Source organism: Uloborus diversus, chromosome 3, assembly GCF_026930045.1.
Source record: "Uloborus diversus isolate 005 chromosome 3, Udiv.v.3.1, whole genome shotgun sequence".
Lineage (NCBI taxonomy): Eukaryota > Metazoa > Arthropoda > Arachnida > Araneae > Uloboridae > Uloborus > Uloborus diversus.
This window is the reverse complement of record NC_072733.1, coordinates 191,255,115-191,274,515: the sequence shown is the minus strand read 5'-3', so window position 1 is coordinate 191,274,515 and position 19,401 is coordinate 191,255,115. Positions and strand designations below refer to the sequence as shown.

The following is a 19,401-nucleotide window of genomic DNA, read 5'->3' as shown; positions in this document are numbered from 1 at the left end:
TAACCTTCAGCTTTTGAGGGGGGGGGGGGGCGCAACCTAAATGGTTGCATAATAATGTGGGTCTGTTTTTCTCCAATATTATATTTCTTGTGCATTCCACATACTTCAGTAAATTAAAGTGGGAAATTTTCCAATGATTGTGTAGTTTTAACTTATATAAATACAACTGAAATGAATAATCCCTAAAGGGACAAACATTATAAATTAACGCCATATTTGAGTCGTTCAGAGCAAAAGTGGTGTAAGTGGTGACAGGATTTTGAGTAATTCCATGGTTAAGTAGTCATTTTTACAAAAAAACACTTCTGCCAATCGGCAAATGGGTGAACCTTGACTTACACCACTTTACATGAAGAAGAATGAAATTTAAACTTATATCTGATTATATAAATACAAATATATGAAAACAGAAACTATATTACGCCGCTTTTGTTCACAACGGCTGATATGTAAACATTATAAAACTGTTGCATGCGAAAATGCGACTCTTCTGGGAGGTAGCCCATCTCACTAGTTAAGGGTTTAAAAATGGCAATTTCACAGTGTCACTAAAACTTTACTTTGGAAAAATTTTGGTGCGTTGAATGCTGTAGATATGAGCTTATTTCTTATTATATGTAATTTCTTAAGCGGATGTTTTGAAGCAAAAATGTTCTTACTCTTGATTCAGTAGGTTCATTATCCTTCAAAAATGGCGTCAGTTTTGACCAAGTGGAATTTTTATGGCATTATCTTTCAATAAATTGACTTGCTGTTCACTATAAAATAAAGCGATATTTCCTAAGCAATCATTCATCAATTGACCTTGGAATAGTAAGAGTATTTTGGATGACTTTCTTGTTTTACTTAGTGAGATTGCTCCAAAAAGACATCACTTTCCAGTTATCCAACTTGCAGTGTGACGCAATTCAGCAAAAGGAAATGCCGTTGATATAGCCAAAAAAGAAACCCTTCAAACTGGACATCAACCGACTATGGCTTCATTCTGAGTTTTTTATGCAAGTCTTCAATTTAAAAAACAATAGTCCACTTTACGTCAAAGATACCTCAGAAAATTTTAAGACCACGGCGCACTATTGAATAAAAAACACATTATTATAGAAGTTTTTAATTAACGTTTAGACCACTATTAATGCACTGATATATACTAGGCAAAAAAGGTGCTTCATTTAAACTGAAGAGAATTTTTACCGTCATTTTTTGCATTAAACATTTTGGAAACGAGCAATAAAAGTATTACAAACTAATTTAGCTTTATTTACCAGAACCATTAACTTATTAAACTTCCCTGTTCCCAATATTTCTGAAGAACTTCTCGTTGTGATTACCCTATTTAATTATATTTGATTTAAATACCAAAATTGGTTTTAGTAAAAAATTGTCACTTATTGTTTTTTGCAAATTTAATTGTTACTTTAACATTTGTTTTAAAAAATATCTAAAAAGGTAATTAGTAAAAAAATCTAGAATTAACTAAATTTAAGATTATAAACTTATAAATTAACTACTTCAATTACATTAAAGAACCTACGTCGCTCAGTTTTAGCTTTGGGAATGGAATAAGTTCACTGATAGCTTTCATGATTTAATATTTGTCGCAGGAAAAAAATATTTTCCTAGGACACAACTAGCAACAATTTTCAAAATTACAAAATAGATAATTCTTAAATCAGTAATCTTATGCCTCTCTTTCTAAATAAATGCTAAACACTAGATAATTTTACTATTAATAGTGCATTTGTTTCAAATCGGATCACATACGTAGCATTGTTCAACAAAAATTAAATATCATTTTCAAATGTTCAAAAATTACAGCATGCCTTGGAAGGTCAATCGCAAAGGCAAGGAAACTTAACGGATCCCATACTGCTCCCTGAAAAGGACATAAAATACTGATCTATTGACATCAGTTAATTATATTTCTAACATTATATAATTAATGTAAGTATTTTTCAATCATAGTAAACTCCAGTGCTTGAATAGTAAATTTAAAAATAATAACAAAACATGCCAAATAGAATCTCTTGAATTAGAGCTGTTGTAATATCAAACTTTTAGCTACCACTATGTTCAGTTGCAAATATACGTTGATTCGCTAAAATTGTTTGACTGTGTGCCAATTAGAGAAATCTGAAGCTAGACACGTTTAATTGAATTTATGCAACTGTGATAGCGATTTTCTTTTGCTTGTGCGTTTATTTTCAAGGCAAAGAGACGGTAATCAAATATAAGGCCATGCTCTAACGTTGATTTCAAAGCCGTGCTGAACTTCCTCCAGAAGCTGGCGACGAAAGAGGAAATAACAAACAAACTCCACGTTAATTGAAAGTGGCAAGATCGAGTGAAGTATACAAGCGCTTAGGTATGTTCTCTCGATAATATCAAAAGATCGAGTAAAGTATACAGGCTTTTAGGTACGTTCTCTAAATAGTGATATCAAAATGAATGTTTTTAGTAGCTAGTGTGTCCTTTAAATATATATTCAGGATCACCGAATCATCAAGTATTGAGGTGATTATAATTAAAATGACCCTATTTCCACATTCCCGGAGTTGGGCTTAATCAGCATACGTCAGGGAAACTGGATATATATGCTAATTAGACTGAGGGGATTCAAACTTCCGGTGAAAACAAAGCCATTTAAATTTGCAGTCATTGTGTATTGGGCGATTACTACATAAACATTGTTAGCTATGTACCAAATAATTATAGTAGATTTTGGGTTTACTTGGGTGTGTTACACTACAAACAATTAAAAACTAAAACCCACACCGATGAATTGAACGAAAATTTTTTTTGACAAAATGACATTGTTTCAAGGCAAGATTAAACTAGACTTTTGAAACGTGTACTATTTGAATGATCCCTGTACGTATATCGGAATTATGGAGCTACTTTTGCATTTCTTTTTATAGTATGTGTGTGTGAATATACATTTTAATCATTTTTGTAGTATGTGCAAAATTTTTTTTAGTTTCTGTAAAGTTAATGAATTTTGTTTTTATTATTTTTATTACCATCGTTCTTCCATCATTTATTGGTCCTGTTTTATACCAGCATTTTTCGGTTTAAATTGAATTCATGATTAGCTGAAAATTAGTTGCTCTGTACTCTGTTCACATAAAGGATAAACCGAAGGGGAAAAAATTGGTTTCCAAAACGTTTGCCACTTTGGGGGGTCTCTCTGCAATAACAGAAGAAACAATATTTGCCGTCTGCTTGGCGTCGCTTTGTTATCGTTCACGCCAAATACGGGATTGCTGCAACTAAACCGTGTATTTTTTTACTTACATTTAGTCTATCGTTTTCGTGAACGGAATATAGCAGTGCTTTTGGGATCTCTATATTGCCCTTCAACACTATGATAATAAAGCATCCTTTTTGAGACTATTGTGCAATGTTATGTGATAATGGTTAAATTATTAAAAAAAAGTTACTATTACAAAAAAAAATCTAAGCTCATTGAGTAGTTAGCTTGATCCTGCTACATCTAATGACAGTGAGTATGATTCTAACAAAAAGAAATTTTTTTCAACACATTTTGTAAGCCAAAACATTATGCTCTTAGTATAATATTCCCTTGGAAATTCTACTGTATTTTTTTTAATCATAAATGAATCTTTTTTTTCTTAAGTTATAAACCAGAAGTTGAGAAAATTAACGAAGGTAATTGGGTTTAATTTGGGGGACTATTTTGACTTTGTTTATTCGTGTTCTCATTTGGAACCTTCTTTTGGCTTTGTATTGGTGAAGTTAAAAATGTTATTCAATTTTTTTTATCTGATGAAGGGCTCATTTTTACAAACTGAAAGTTCTTAGTCAACACAAGAAACTCTTTTTGCATTAAAACCTTTTTGTAAAATATCTATTTGAATGTCAGCTGCCTCAAAGGTAAAAGTCTTTACTTTACTTCATTATTTCTATTTTCTAAGCCAAATTCAGCTGTGTGTGAGAAGCTCGGTTTTACAAAGTTCTAATTTCAAAGAAATCACGTCTTTACAGACAATTCGCTAGTTTCGAAAATCTTCCACTGAAACAATGTAATTTTTAATTTTTTTTAATGAACTGGAAATGGGGAAAATATCTTTTAAAAAAAACCCGACGTAAGGTCAAAGTAGCTCTTTCCTTAAAATTCCAGCACCAAGGACAAGAAATATCAGCACGGAAAGTAATCCCTTCCATTTAAATTATAAACTCATCTTTCTTCACCTTTGATTTTTTTCTATAAACAAATTAATTAGTTTAAGAGTGGTCAGAAGACATTAATTATACGATCTGAATTTCTGCATGTCTTTGCTTTGATACAGTTATAATTTGACGCTAAATAAAGAATACAATATTTGTATTGCTTTACCAAGGTAATATGCGTAACATACATAGTACATAGTTTTCGATACACTTCGATCTAACGAACTCTCGTTATTGCGATTTTTTTTCCTCGTTTCCCAGTTAGTTTGTAAAATGGAGTGTATTGTACCGTATAAAGACAGATTGAAAATCCTTCGCAATGGAATTTGGTTTTGAGGTAACATAATAATTTAAGTTCGTCTTCATCTAATTGCTGCTGACGATATTTTTTTGCTTCCTTACCTTTCTTGTGATTAATGCCAACGACAGCCCTTTAATGATCGATCTCCGACGCGCCAGCGAGCGGCGTTCACATTCAAATAAAACGTCCACGCTCGAGGAATTTCAAAAGTTTCCGAATCCACATCGTAAATGACGCGCAAATTCGAGCAGCTTCGAGCTAAATAGGTTTTAAATATGAAAAGTTTCCGATAGTTCCGACCCATTAATCTTAATGAAGAAGGATGAAATACACTCACGGATCAATTATAGCAATAATCATTTGCCATTAATCAAAGGAGGTATTTGAGTGCCCTACGCGACACTTGTGATTTATCCGAAAGGGGAGGAGAGGCCTTGGCTTCAACAAATTAGACCGAGGGAAACAGAAAATTTAGTCAAAGATAATGATGATCTTATCCGGATAAATATTACTGATTGGAAAATCCACTTTCCTGTCTGAAAACGATGCATTTTCTTTGGTGAAATATGAAACATAGCTTTAGTTCAAATGGTAGCTATTGATACCAGAAAAATTATTAAAACTTTTAAAATTAAAATTAAAACGATAAGATCATCATTATCTATAGATAAACAGACAATTTATCAGATATTGATGATCTCATACAGGTGAATATTTTTGATTGAAAAATCCGCTTTCCTGTCTCAAATGATGCATGTTTTTTGGCGAAATATGAAACATAGCTTTAGTTCACATAGAAAATGTTCTAGTGGTAAATATCGATGTCGGAAAAAATATTTTTTTAAAATTAAAACGACGAAGGTACAAAAAGATCATCATTATCTATAACTAAGCAGAAAATGTATCAGATAACGATGTTCTTATCCACATAAATATTTATGATTAGAAAAATCCTTTCCTGTCTGAGAACGATTCATGTTTTTCGTGAAATATGAAGCATAGCTTCAGTTCACATGGAAAATGTTCTGGTGGTAAATGTCAATATCGGGAATTTTTCAAATAAAAAGGCTTAAAATAAATGTTTGTTGTTATTATATCGTAAATAAAGTAAGTATTAAACCACACATTTTGATTACTCAGCTGTACTTGAAAATAACTCGTAAAGTTCAAACATCTGTAGTAAAATTTAAGTTAAGTAAATTTTCAGTAAAGGTTTAAAATGTAACCTTTGACGGGGGGGGGGGGGGGGGCAAAAAATGGTAGAATGTAAGGTAAACTTTAAAAAAAAAAAAAGGTTGTGAAACAAAAAGTTGCACAGATTGGTAAAAAACAGTTTAACTACGGAAAATTTCCGAGATAGTTGCAGTTTTGTGCAATTGATAGCTCAAAACCATTAACTTATGGGGATCATGCTTCAACCAGCTAGAAAAGGTAGTTGAAAATCGTAACAGGTTTTGTTAAATGAAATAATACCCCAGTCCTTCTACTGTAAACACTTTATTCAGTTAATTAGATAACGCTTAATTAATAAAGTATTGAGAGCTATTACAAAATGTACAAACATTAGGTATGTAATTGTGAGAGTTTTACTATTTTAGTTTGGATATGGCAGCCCATGAAACACATCTTATTATGCGCATTTCGTTGGATTTCGTTAAAGATACATATATTACAGTCAGTGGCGCACACAAGGGAGGGGTCCAGGGGGTCCAGACCCCTCTCATAGGTCTTGCTTTTTTTTTCCCGATTGATTGCGATTCTATGTATTTAGTACGTAGATTAATTTCAAACAAAGGTAACAATGATTTCCGTTCTAATAAGTGAAAAAATAAAATCCTCATGTTAAAAGATTTTTAAAAGAGTTGTACATTTTTCCTATAAGAAGCAGGCTTATAATTGAATACACTGTAATAATCATCTTTTTAGTTTTGTAATTACAGATTGAAATGATATTTTCTGAACTTGAATCCTTTTTTTAATTATGAGAAAAGTAAAATCGTAAATTATTTTGCTTTCTGGTTTTTTATTTAAGTATATTTCATTAAATAATGCCAATTTTTTTTTAAATTCAATAGTTCATTTTTTACTTTTTTTCGTTCTTATGAATCGATAGAATCAAGTCAATATGTTTGAAATTGACAGCGTATTGGGGTATGATATGAGAATGAGGCTTTCGACCTTGGGCCCTCCCCTTGGAAAATTCCTGTGTGCGCCACTGATTACAGTTAAAAACAACGAGTAAATATAGACATCTCTTTTAGCGTTTGATAGCGGGAATTCGAAGCATTACTGAAATAGGCATAAAAAGTAAACCATGCCATTCAGTATGTTTTACTTTTTAAATAAAATACAAACATTACTGTTAAAAAGATGAAAAAAAAGAGGGTATGGGATGCTTCGAACGCATTCCACTCAATTTGTAATGTCCAACGCGTTCACTCAATTTGTAATGTCATCTTAAATCTGGCAAGCATTCAACCACATATTGAGCCTAAGATTTTTTTTTTAATTTAAATTACATCTGCTTGACGCTTAAAATATAAAATGATTACTGATAAATTATTATTTGCATATGAGACAAGCGATTTATCACATGCACTGTTAAAAAAAAAAAAAAAAAAAAAAAAAAAATCAGGAAATTTTTAACAAATTGAAGAATCGGTCCAAAAACGTGGGCTGATCTACTATAGCGAAATTTTCCGAAGGTTCATGTACCTGTTTTATTTAATTAATTGGTAGATATACGCACTCTGCGTTGCTGAAAATTTAAAAAATAATAAGAAGAAAAAAAAGAAAAAAATGAGAAAATACAACTGCGATAATTTTTGCCTTCAAATAATATTTCATGAAGCTTGAGAAAAATATTTGCCAGTCACATAATCTCTATTTTGGTTTATTTCATTAAAATATGAAAGAATTTTCTTTTAATGCTATTTTTCTCCCCTGTTTGTAGCCCATTTTATACGAAGGCCAAGACAAAAATCCAGAGATGTGCCGAGTTTTACTCACACACGAAGTTATGTGCAGGTAAGGCAACTCTTTTCTCTTCAAAGAAAAAACGAAAAAAAAAAAAAAAAAACTCGCGATTCCAGAAAGTTTATTTGAAATTCTTTCTTACTCCTTATTATGGAAAGTTGACTGTTTCTTGTGAAATGTTTTTTAATGTTTCTCTCTCTTTGCTGAAATAGAGGAAAGAAAACAAAACTACTCTCGCTCAAAATTTGATTCGCTTTTCAATTCTTTGTGTATAGTGGCCTTCTTTCGCACAGTGCGGGAGAAATCTTTTTTCGCCTTTGTCTGTGTGCTGCATTGTAATCTGATTAGGCGGGAAAAAGTCAGCATCGCGAATCGAGAAGGTATGAAGAAGATACTTCTAATTATCTTGCAGTTTCACAATCTGTATAGCTGCCTCTTTCCGGTTGTCTTTGCCTACAAATGGATGCTAGGATTTTAATTGACTCTCGAATCTCTATAATTAAAGAGCGTGTTAGCGGAAGGAATAAGTTCGAGGCTGGCGAGAATTTGCAGCCGTAGGCGCTTTTTTCACATTTCATTTCATTTGCGGCCGTTAATATTTTAATGATGACTGAGGACGATCATTCTGAGAGGGGATGGATACGAAAGCCACAAAAATAATGAATCTGAGAAAACAGATTAGTTCTTTTTTAATATTAATGCCGAGATAACTTAAAATTAAAATGAAATTAGATTTTTAGGATCCGCGTGGCACGCGCGGCGAATTCATTTCTTTAATTAGTTCTTTTCCGGGTTTCAATTTATAGATTAAGGCATTTATGTATATGGGGAGGCTCTTCAGACTTTGATTTAAGATTACGTACTGTGCCAATGAATATTGCATTCCCTGCTGTTTAATGTAGAAGTGGAATCGAAATTCAAGAAAGTCGGTTATTGTTGCAATTTGGATAAACGATTCAAATATCTCCCTCGTCTACAAAGATTAAAATACCGAGTTTGAAAAAAATATATTTAGCCATTCAAAGTATAAAGGCGTAGCTCAAAAAAATTACATTTCGGAAGTCAGCATTTTTCTAAATATTTGTTTCTCACATCTTCAACAAGTACTGTTTTAATCCTAGTGAGTGACATTGCCATAATTTTTTCCAATTTTGATAAATCGAATATGTTTATAACGTGATTAATTTATGCTCAGATGAAAAAAAAATAATGTTTCGAGAAATACTTTTTTTTCTTCTTTTTTTAACAGGAGAGGAATTGAATATAGAATGGAAGTTTTTGAAGGTAGTCTATTTTTGTCAAAAATTTAGAGGGAATAGTGAAGATTAAAGCATATCTATTACTTCAGAAAAATACGAAATAATTATGATTACTTCTTCAAATAAAACAGAGCATTTATATCATAACAAATGGCAGTCGGTCTTCACCGATTTAATGTTGGTGTAAAAGCAAATCTGTTGAATTCAGTCAAGTTGTTTTTTAGAGTGGTTATCACTGAATGCTTGTTACTTTTGAATAAATTAACTATTTAAATAAATGTGTCTAGGTATAAAAGTTTAGTGATCTATATCATTGTTGCTTTTTTTAGCTTGCTAGTATTTTTAATTAGAAGTAGATGAAAAAAGAAAAAAAAATTAATTTGAATTTTGACGTCTTGAATTCAAATTATGTTTTTCGCAATCACGAGTGTGTGTATGTAGGCGTGTGTGTTTGCGTGTGGGGGGTATGTGTGTTTGTGTGTAGGGGGTATGTGTGTGTAGGCATGTGTGTTTGTGTCTGTGTGCTGGCATAAGTGTGTGGGTATAGTTGTGTGTATGAATGTGTGTGAGGGGGGGTATGTGTATGTGTGTGTAGACATATGTGTTTGTGTCTGTGTGCAGGCATGAGTGTGTGGGCAGTTGTGTGTATGTTTTTGTGCATGTGTATGTGTAAGTGTCTGTATGTGTGTATGTGTGCGTGTGTATATATGTGTGCGTGTGTGTGTGTAGTTGTGTATGTATGCGCGCGTGTGTGTGTAGTTGTGTATGTATGCGCGTGTGTGTGTGTAGTTGTGTATGTATGCGCGTGTGTGTAGGACATGGATGCAACCTGGAGACGGTTTTCGCTATAGGAGCAGCATCGTGAGTAGCCGGTCGACGGTGATGATGCGGAGGGTGGCGGTGGGAAAATAAAATGATAGAACGCCAAAAACAGTCAAGTGAAAGCAATAAGCAATCGTGATTGCTCAACAACAGCAAACTCTATATTATTTTGGTGATACAAATGATTGAATTTTATCCGTTTAGTGTCCCGTGAATGCTTCCTACGAAACACCAGTGCGAGGTTTAGTATCCTTTTAGATTGCAGAATTATCTCGAATTGTATTTCGAAAAAAAATCTTAACAAAACTTTTAACACATAATACCAACTGAAAGATATGGGTTGTGCATTTGTAGAAGCTTTAACAAGGCCTCAATTTGGAGAACTACGTATTATAGAGGAATTTAGTTGATGGAAATTTTAATGAAGTTCAACAGTAAGGGAAAAATGATGGATTTTTAAGGAAATCTAGTGAGTATCATCATGTATGTAGGGGAATGGGGGGGCTGGGGAGACTTTGACAATAATGACTTCATTTTGGAAAAAAAGATGAGCAGAGTTTCTTCTCCCTGCATTTTCATGAATGCATTATCTAGAAATCGAGTACATAAAGGGGGACATGGAAAATTTATATTCGTAATGGATCGTTATCAAACCACTCGTGATACTGGTAAACATTCTGAAAATCCATTTAAGAAGCATTTATTTGAATCTTATAGCTGTGTTCACATTAAAATCCTTCGTTACGGCGATAGTGCAGTTCTTCATTTTTTCACTGACTAAAGTAAAAAAAAAATTATTGGCACTGTCTATAGCTTAAATTTCTTTATTTAAAAAATAAAGACATGATGACTGTAAATTACTATACCGAGTTCCAAATATATTGAAACTCCTCAATGCTTGTACGCATGATAAAACTCATCCTAATGCAAAATATGAAACTATTTTACGTGGTACTAAAATTTTAACCAAACATCTATTTCATGTACAGTTTATAAGTAAATTGAAAAAAGGTTCTTCATGTAATGAAAACGTTAATGTAATCAAAGCACAAATAATGCAAAAAGTTTCAGGCACGAGTTTTGCGGTTTCAAAGATTTCCCTTTTCAATGAAAAAAAAGGGAAAAAATGTTAGCTATTAAAAAACACCCGCTGAAAAAATGGTTTCTTGAAACCCCAAAACACGTGTCTGCTACTTCTTGCCAAATTTGTGCATAGATCACGTTGTTGTTTTATGGTATGTTTGTGTACTTATGCCTCACAAATTTACTAAATATCTTATTTATTTCGTTTCAGCCGGTGCTGTGACAAAAAAAGCTGCGGTAACAGAAACGAAACCCCCTCCGATCCCGTGATAATCGACAGGTAAGTGAACCGAATCTAATTTTTAAAATGCATTTTCAGCCTGAAGTGTATCGTTAGATATTTTTAACGACTTTTCCGTGAGTTTACCATCATTTTATTGATTTTTCACCAAATTTAGACTTATTGAATTTATGTAATGTATCTATTCCGTTTTCTAGTTTTGTGAATTATATTTTAGAAGATAGTGAACTACAATTCAGTAATGTGGATGTTAGTGATTCGTGATTTAAAAAAATAAAAAAAACCGAGTTAAAAAATGTTTCTAACTCATTCAGAAATACCCTTTACTATAATTCTTTAGTTTTTCCGATGTTAGTGACAAAAACAAATAACCCACAAAAATCCCGTAAATTGTAAAATTTTATAAATGGAAAGAGATAAGAAATCAAAACTCATTGGATGTACTCATGCAACACGGTATTTTGAAATTTGGAGAATGTAAAAGTGTTTAATTTGATAACACATTTGTTTTATGCCTTAAATGGTCTGTAAACCACAAGATCAATACAAAAAATATATTGATACACAATTTACAGACATAACAAAAACTTTTTCTTTGAACTACCTTACAAGTACTAAAATCTCCTTTTTAACTCCACGCACCATTAAACACTACTACCATATGCCATTAAACACCGCTCCCAATTTTGTTGACATCTTTTATTTTTCACGAATGGTTCAGAAAAAGTGTGACTGATGTGCACTGCTCGTTGTGTCAAATTTTACTTCTCTAAAATCAGATTTAATCTTTCATCAGTATTTAAAGGCAAAACTCGATCAGCAGGTATGATACAATCAATCACAAAGTTTTATCGGTATTTGTTATATTACTAGCCCAGAATTTTCATTATTTTCTCCATTTTAATTTTCTATGGAATGCCATCCCCTCGTTGCTCATAGAGTGGCAAGTGTCGCTCTTGTTATCATGGTTGGAAAATCTGCATGTGGAATGAGGGCTGTGTGCAGTGACGTTATCAGCAAAGCGAATGAAGGGCTGACGTTCATGGCACGTGCCATCTTAATCCGCTGTCCCGATAAGCCCTTGATTCCATGTGCTCTGTTACGCCTAATGATTTCCTTTAATCCTTTAGAAGAGACTGAAAAGCCTCAGATGTTGGATAGAAATGAAGGGCCTCTACCACTGGGGCTATAATTAAAAGGTTCGAAAAGACTGTAGCCCTACTATAAACATATACAACAAATCAGTCAATACAGGAGTCCCTCGGTTAATTTGTTCCGTGTAGTATCAAAACAGTGTTACACGAGACTTTTCTTGAAATAACTTTTAAACTCATTTTTTACACTAATTAATCATACACATAGTAAAAATCATGTCAATATGTATCGAAACCGTGTTTCGTGTTATATCAAAACCGTGTTTATACGAGACTTAAAAGTAATATATATCAAGGGATGTGTACCATGTTGTATCGAAACCAAGTTTCATGGAAACAAAGTAAAGTATTAGCGTTATTATCAAACATTAACAGAATGTATTAAACAAACATGAAATTCCATCTTTTTTAAATAAAACATTCGTGTAGTATCAAAACCATGAAGCATTCAATTCAAATTTAGTATCGTGTAATATCGAAACCGTGTTATAATAATCGCAAATTTGGTACCGTGCAATATCAAAACCATGTTGAACAAGTACCATGTTATACGCGGGACGCCTGTATACTACAGTCGGACTTCCACATAAACTCTATTTTGGGAACTTCTCCATTTTACGAATTTTTTCATAAGAAGTAAGAATATTTAGCGTTTTTTTCGTACAATAACCTCTAAATAACTCTATTTGACGATTTTTTTCTTGTAACAAAAGTTTTTATCACATATTTTCTTTCTTTCTACACTCTATTATGAAGTTTCTTGAAATAAAAATTTTTTAACACTATTTTCGAGTTAAAAAAGTTAATGTCATATACACTGGATTTTTTTTGAAAGTAGTAATTAAGTAAAATTTAGACTGCAATAATCATTACTTTAATTTAAATACCGCGTTAAATTGACATAATTTGATCATTAAAAATTAATTCAGTTCTTTTTACAAGATGGGGTCAGCTTTTAGGAGTTTATAATGCTGTTTTATATATCAAAAAAAAAAAAAAACACAAAATGTAAATCTCCATTTAACGAGCTTTCTTGCTAGATTGTGCGGTTTTAATAAATTAAGTGTGTGCTAGTGTGTATGTTTTGATTTAAATCTAAAGTGCAGCACTACTTTTCGCTTTCTGTTTCCTACATCATTCAGAACTTCAGAAATAATTGGATCAGTTTCAAATTGCATTTTTGAAGAATGTCATCCAGAACTAAAGAAAAACATTCTCCAATGTCCTAAATATCAGTTTTGTAACATCCAACTTTCTATCTCTCTCTCTCTAACTATATTTCTTTCTAATAGTAAAAAACAATATCCAGAGAACAAGTACGTCTTTTTTGTGTAAAAAGGAAATTAGTTATTTTACAATCGATTATTCCATGAGTAACTGCATGTTTTACATTTTAACCACTGACATTAAGCCAAAAGAATAAAAAACAGTCGATTGAAAATTGAAAAATTTTAAATAAAACATTTAATTATAGTAATCAATTGAAAAATTACAGTGCATTCATTCGAGAAATAGAGCTTTAAATTTACAGTACCAGACCACCCCATTAATCAATCCCTTGCCTTCGTCAGCTTAGTCGGATAATTTTTTTTCTTACTTCTTTTTTATTTCTTAGAAAAAATAACCTAAAATATTTTCGGAATCTCTGCAGATTTGTCAATTTTTTCGTGTACACTGTGATATGTTGCACCAAATTCTTTTGGTGCAACATATCGAGAGGTTGTCGCCATTTTTCTAGATGCGAAGAGAGGGGAAGTCGCCATTTTTCTAGATGCAAAGAATGGTGCATTAATCTGGCCATATTCTGGTCTACAAGTATTGGTGCTTACTTAAGTAAATTATGCTCAAATTTAGCTCTATCATTTGTAGAAGCAAATTAACGTCATCTTTTCGTGCAACAAGCCACTTCTTTTTTACATCGTAAAAATAGGATTAGGGTTTCAGGTAAAAAGGTTAAAATGTCTATCGTGCATGCTAAAAATAAAATTTTTTGATGCGTTAAAAATAACGTTTGAAAAATCATATTTAAAACCGTTTTAGATAGTTTTAATATCAAAAATTAATTTTGACAACGTTCGTCAGAAGTAAATCTGCTTGCTTGATTATGTTTTATACAGGGTTGTAATTTCTCCGCTGACTCTAATGTTACATTTTCTTTTAACTTCAAAATTTAATGAAAAGTCGTTAAATTCTAAAACTGAAAGGTAGAAATCAGGTCCCCTGGCGACAATACACCAAGCAAAAAGGTTTTGTGCACATAAAATAAGTTTCCGAAAACCTATTGGACAAACACGGCATAACAACAGACCCACATACCCATTGTATACAAACTAACCCCCCCCCCCCATCTCATAAATGATCTTTCAATATATTTTTCATTTAATGTTTAAGAAATAAATTAATACTTATTTTTAGTAACTTCCTTACAGTTTATTAAGCCTACTTTGTGCGTTTTTGCTAATAATCTTTTCTTTCTCCCTTTAAGGGGGTCCGGGACACATTTTGAAAAAATTTTTATTATGTACTTTAGAGTTTTGAAATTTTTTGAACTGATTCATCATTTATTTAATAAGCAAAATCATAACATAAATATGAAAAAAAAATATTTTTTTATTTAAATTTAATTAGTTTTTTTTTCAAAAAAATGGAGTTGCTTTAAATTGCTATAACTCAAAATATTGTTGGTCAATTTTTAATTTTTTTTCAAAAAAGTATGCACAAATATCTAAGCTTTAATTTTTATTCGGCGATTTTAAAAATATTGATTCAATAAAAAATAAAAAATATTTGAAGAAAAATTTCGAAAAATTCGAAGATACTTTTTTTTAAAAAAAATCATAATTTTTGCAGTAAACGTTTTTTTTTTTAAATTCGCCGAAAAAAAATTTAAGTAAATTGCTTGAAAAAGATATGCTCCAAGTTTCATTACTTTATCTCTATCGGTTCCTGACTTATAAGAGTTTGAATGCAAGAAATCGGGAAAAATTGCATCATGGAGAAAAACGCGTTTAAAATTTCAAAGTTATGTACACATTCGTTAGATTCATGCAACAAAAATAACTATAACTTTCGTTCTATTTAAGGTAGAAACAAGATTCAAACGTCCTCTTAAGCAGAAAAAAACGGAGCAATTTTTCAAATTATAAAAAAAAAATTGCAAAATTTGGGGATTTTTGTGTCCCGGACCCCCTTAAAAAATATTTTCATGAAATATATATTCTTTCTTTTTTAAAATCATTATTTTCTTTTTTAAATATATTTTCTTTCATTTTTAAAAAAATTTCTTCAAATTTTTTTTTTTCTAAATCTTTCTACTTTTTAAAATTTTTCTTTCTTTCCTTTTTTTTAACATTTTTTTAAACAATTTTTTTTTCTTCTTTAAAATTTTGGCGGAATAATAAGCTAAAAAGAAGTTTTTAAGTTTCAAGAGCTTTTAGGAACAACAGGTTATTTAAGAACTGCAGGTTTTCATTTCAATTTTTAAATTTTTCATTCTGGTTTCATTTCAATTTTTAAGTTGTTAATTCTGGTTCGAAGATTGGGCCAAGGTACTGCGATGCATTTCTTCAAAGCTTAACTTAACACTTCTTTTGTGCAGAGTACGAAGCTGCGTGTGACACACATTCGTCAGTTTTATGTGCTTGTTTGTAAGAAAACTACGGATAATACATCATAATATTTATTATTGTTCCTCCGTTAAGGGCTCCTGTTACACTTTTTCTGCTAAAATACTTTCATTATTATTTTCATTAGATTGAAGTAGAGATATTTTTAAACATATATTAAGAGCACGGTGAAATATATAGTTGCATGAGATAGTTAATAAAAAAGAATCGTATCTAAAATACATTTATAATATAAAAAATACCATTAATGTAAAAATAAGTCACGAAACTGCATCCGATTATCGATGTCCGTTAACATTTTAACATGAAATTAATCGATAAAACTCCCATTTACGTTCTGAAGTAACTTCTTTGCACTTTAGACTGCCAACCACTTACAAAACTTGCTGCGAAATATTGCTCTCAGTTAGTTATATGAAAAAAAAAGGATATATATATATATATATATATATATATATATATATATATATATATATATATATATATATATATATATATATATATATATATATATATATATATATATATTTTAATATTGGCTCGCAAAATACGCTTGCCGGGAAAGAATGAAACTAGTTTGGGTTAAATAGTTAAAAAATATCTTTTTACTCAAGATAATTAGTACAGCATACGTGATAATTAGTATAGCATAAGTTCTAAAAAGCATAAACACAATAAAATCTTCAAATTCTGAAAAAAACATATTACATTAATCTTTGTTGAAATCTACTTAAATACATTAAAGCTAACTCCGTAATATGTATAGAAAGGAGAACATTTCCCATAATTGAGATCTAAATAACTTTGAAGGAAATGGTCTGATTCGGAGAAAGTTTTTGTCCGAAAGATCTCGGAACTTTTTAATTTTATTTATTTTCGTTCAACTTTGAACGTTTCAAAAAACTTAAAATCTAATCAACTCAAACCAAGCATTTAGGGGGGATGTAATGTGTATGAACGAAGAACTTGACAAAGTTTTTTTTTTTCAAACAATTAAAAAATTTTTGACATTAGCACCGCCTATGGAAAAAATTCAAGCCTTTTTATCTTGACAAAAAAAAAAAAAAAAAAAAAAACAATAACAAACGCTTTTGCACACAAAATTCCGAGAACTGTAGAGATGCTATGATTTTCGTTTTTCAACGTAATAAAAGTAACTTAAAAATGAAAATCATGCTGCAGTTCCTCGAATACTTAATATCTACGAAAGCTGACGCTCGATTGATTAAATCTGGGTGAAGTAAACTCTAAGTTAGTACTAAAAATAGTTTTCGATGCATAAAAACTTTTTTCCCCTGAACATGATAATTTTTAATGGTCAGTTTTGTACCTTAAACCAAAAACTAAAAGCAAAAATACTTTAAAATTAATATACTTATGTTTTTTTTTTCTTTGGAAACGGTTAAAATAAAATCTTTACGGAAAATGATATTGTTGGCATTTGATTAAAATTTGGTTTATTTGCAACAGTTGCTGGTAAAAAAGAAACAGTTCTTACTTTATTTTTTTATTATTATTATTATCCAAAATTTTAAAATTTTACTTTGGAAGAACTGCTTGTTTGAAATTCCTTTTAAAGATTTTTTTCTCCTGTTCCTGTTTACTCAGATATTGTAAAAAAATCTTGAATTTAAAGTTTCCCTGTTTAAAATTTGGAGATGCAATAATAGTTGGAATCAATTTAAACATGATGGTGCAACGGTGGGAATTTGATATCGTTTCTAGATCAACTTACTTTATTTCTCTTCGCATGAAGCCATATTTTGTTTTTGGCTTTAAACTCTAAGAAGGGCATATTTGCGTAAAAGTATGCGGACCCAAAGTCAATGATGGGAGAGATACTCGTAGGTATGTGAAGTTAGAAAACCGATGTTGACTACGAGATAGTCGGTTTCGTTTAGTTTTGGATGAACTTGCATGTTTTTTTTTCCGTGAAAAGGTAAACAATTATATGAACGTAAGCGTACGAATGATTGATTGTAGCATAAGAAATATTGCTAAAAATTAAAAAAAAAGTTAAAATAGTAACTTAAATAGCGAAATAAATATTGAAAAATTACGTTACTGGAAAATCTGACGTGCCTGTCTGTTTTTTTTGTGTGTCGCTCAAACACCTTAATAATTTTGGCGTTAATGTTCAGATTTGAGAAAAACATTTTTGTTCCATATCTTGGTCTGAACACATCAGTTCCATATTTTGTTTTTTGAACTGAGCAGATTTCTACTTAGTCTACTTGAACAACGCAAAACGACTTAACATCACCGCTTTCGGGCATTTGAAGCGTTGTATAAATCCCGAACTAAAATCCAGATTAACCTCTGGTCAACTTAATAAACTTAAAATCCTCAAGAAAGGACTTATATATGTAAGGGTATATTCATAAAAAGGTTTTTATGACAACACCTAAACTTAATCGCCTAACAGTACATAACACAATTCCAAATTCTTGCCCCATCAACACTATACAATATGCAAAATACCTTTGATAAAACTCTGTTTCTTATACATTTGTGGCTGAAAAAAAATCAAATTATTTTTTGTTAACCCGCTCCATTTTCCCCAAAATCTCTCTTTCACGATTTTTTTTTTTTTTTTTTGATAAATTTGTAGACTTCCTAACACTGACCTTCCAGAAAATACTTCATTCCTGGCACCAAAAACATATCTCTTGAACAATTTGAATCAGAACACATGCCTTTTTTCCTCCATTGCACATTTAATGTGAATGAAGATATTTGTAAAAACTCTGGACTAAGAAGGAATGGCCTTTTTTTTTTTTTTTTGCATTTTTCCAGGTCACCATACGACAGTGTAGTGAAAAAAATCTTTATAAGTAGCAATTTAAAGAGCACAGTAAAATATATTTTTGCGCGCACAAATTATTTGCCTTCGTGTCCCCATGGCCGAAAAATGAGGTCTTAAAGTCTGCCAAGGTTTTTAAAAATAGTCGCCGAATTCGGTGAGTAATGGAAAACACCTTTCACAGGATTTGTAGATGGATGTCCTGCTACATGCAGACGTAAAAGTTGCGTGGCACCTTTCCTTTCCCGTCAAGTCTTAAAAATTTGGCATTTTTCATAAAATTTGGGCTTTTTTTTCGATAACGGGGGGACGAGGGCAAATAATTTTTAATATCAAAAATTCCTCAATGTGCTCTTTCGATTGCTACTTATTTATTTATTCATTTTTCGTTATTTTGCTGTTAATGTGGTTCCCCGGTTAGGATCAAATTCAAATATTTTTAATGATGAAGCAAAAGTAAAAATGAAGTTTTTATGAATTAAAAAAACTGAAGCAGTTTTCCTGGTGAAGAGCTTTTAAATACATTGTCAGAAGCAGAAAAAGACGCTCGGCGAGCATTTAAGTCAGTGTGCACTTCTTCACGTGAAAAGTGGGTCTTCTACAAAAACGGTATGTAATGAAACATTCTGGTTTTAACATACGAATCCATCCCGTTTGGTTTTTAAACAGAACCTCATAGCTTCACCTAAAAAAACAGAAAAAAAATTAAAATTTGCTGTGGAGTGTAATTTAAGATTTGAATAACGAGGTCAATTATCTGGTTTTAACTGTCTTCTCTTGATGATTTGGTAACCTAACAGCAAGGGGTTAGTGAGCCCTCCTGCGTAATCGCTGATAAATCAGAGCCCACCGACATTCGGATGCTGGACAAAAGAGGACCTTTTCTGTGGAGCAGATGGCGCGCTCAATTCGATCCCCCCTTTTGTGGGAGTATCCCCGATGCTCATT

The 19,401-nt window shown here is 31.4% G+C and overlaps 1 protein-coding gene across 1 annotated transcript in view; it reads left to right on the top strand.

The window, feature by feature from the left end:
- Positions 1-10,913, top strand: part of LOC129219336 (transcription factor collier-like) — an 87,668-nt gene extending 76,755 nt beyond the window's left edge. The window contains exons 5-6 of the mRNA XM_054853697.1: positions 7,443-7,516; positions 10,841-10,913. Of these exons, the coding sequence (XP_054709672.1) occupies positions 7,443-7,516; positions 10,841-10,913 (147 nt within the window). The remainder of the gene's footprint in view (positions 1-7,442; positions 7,517-10,840) is intronic.
- Positions 10,914-19,401: the final 8,488 nt, after the last annotated feature.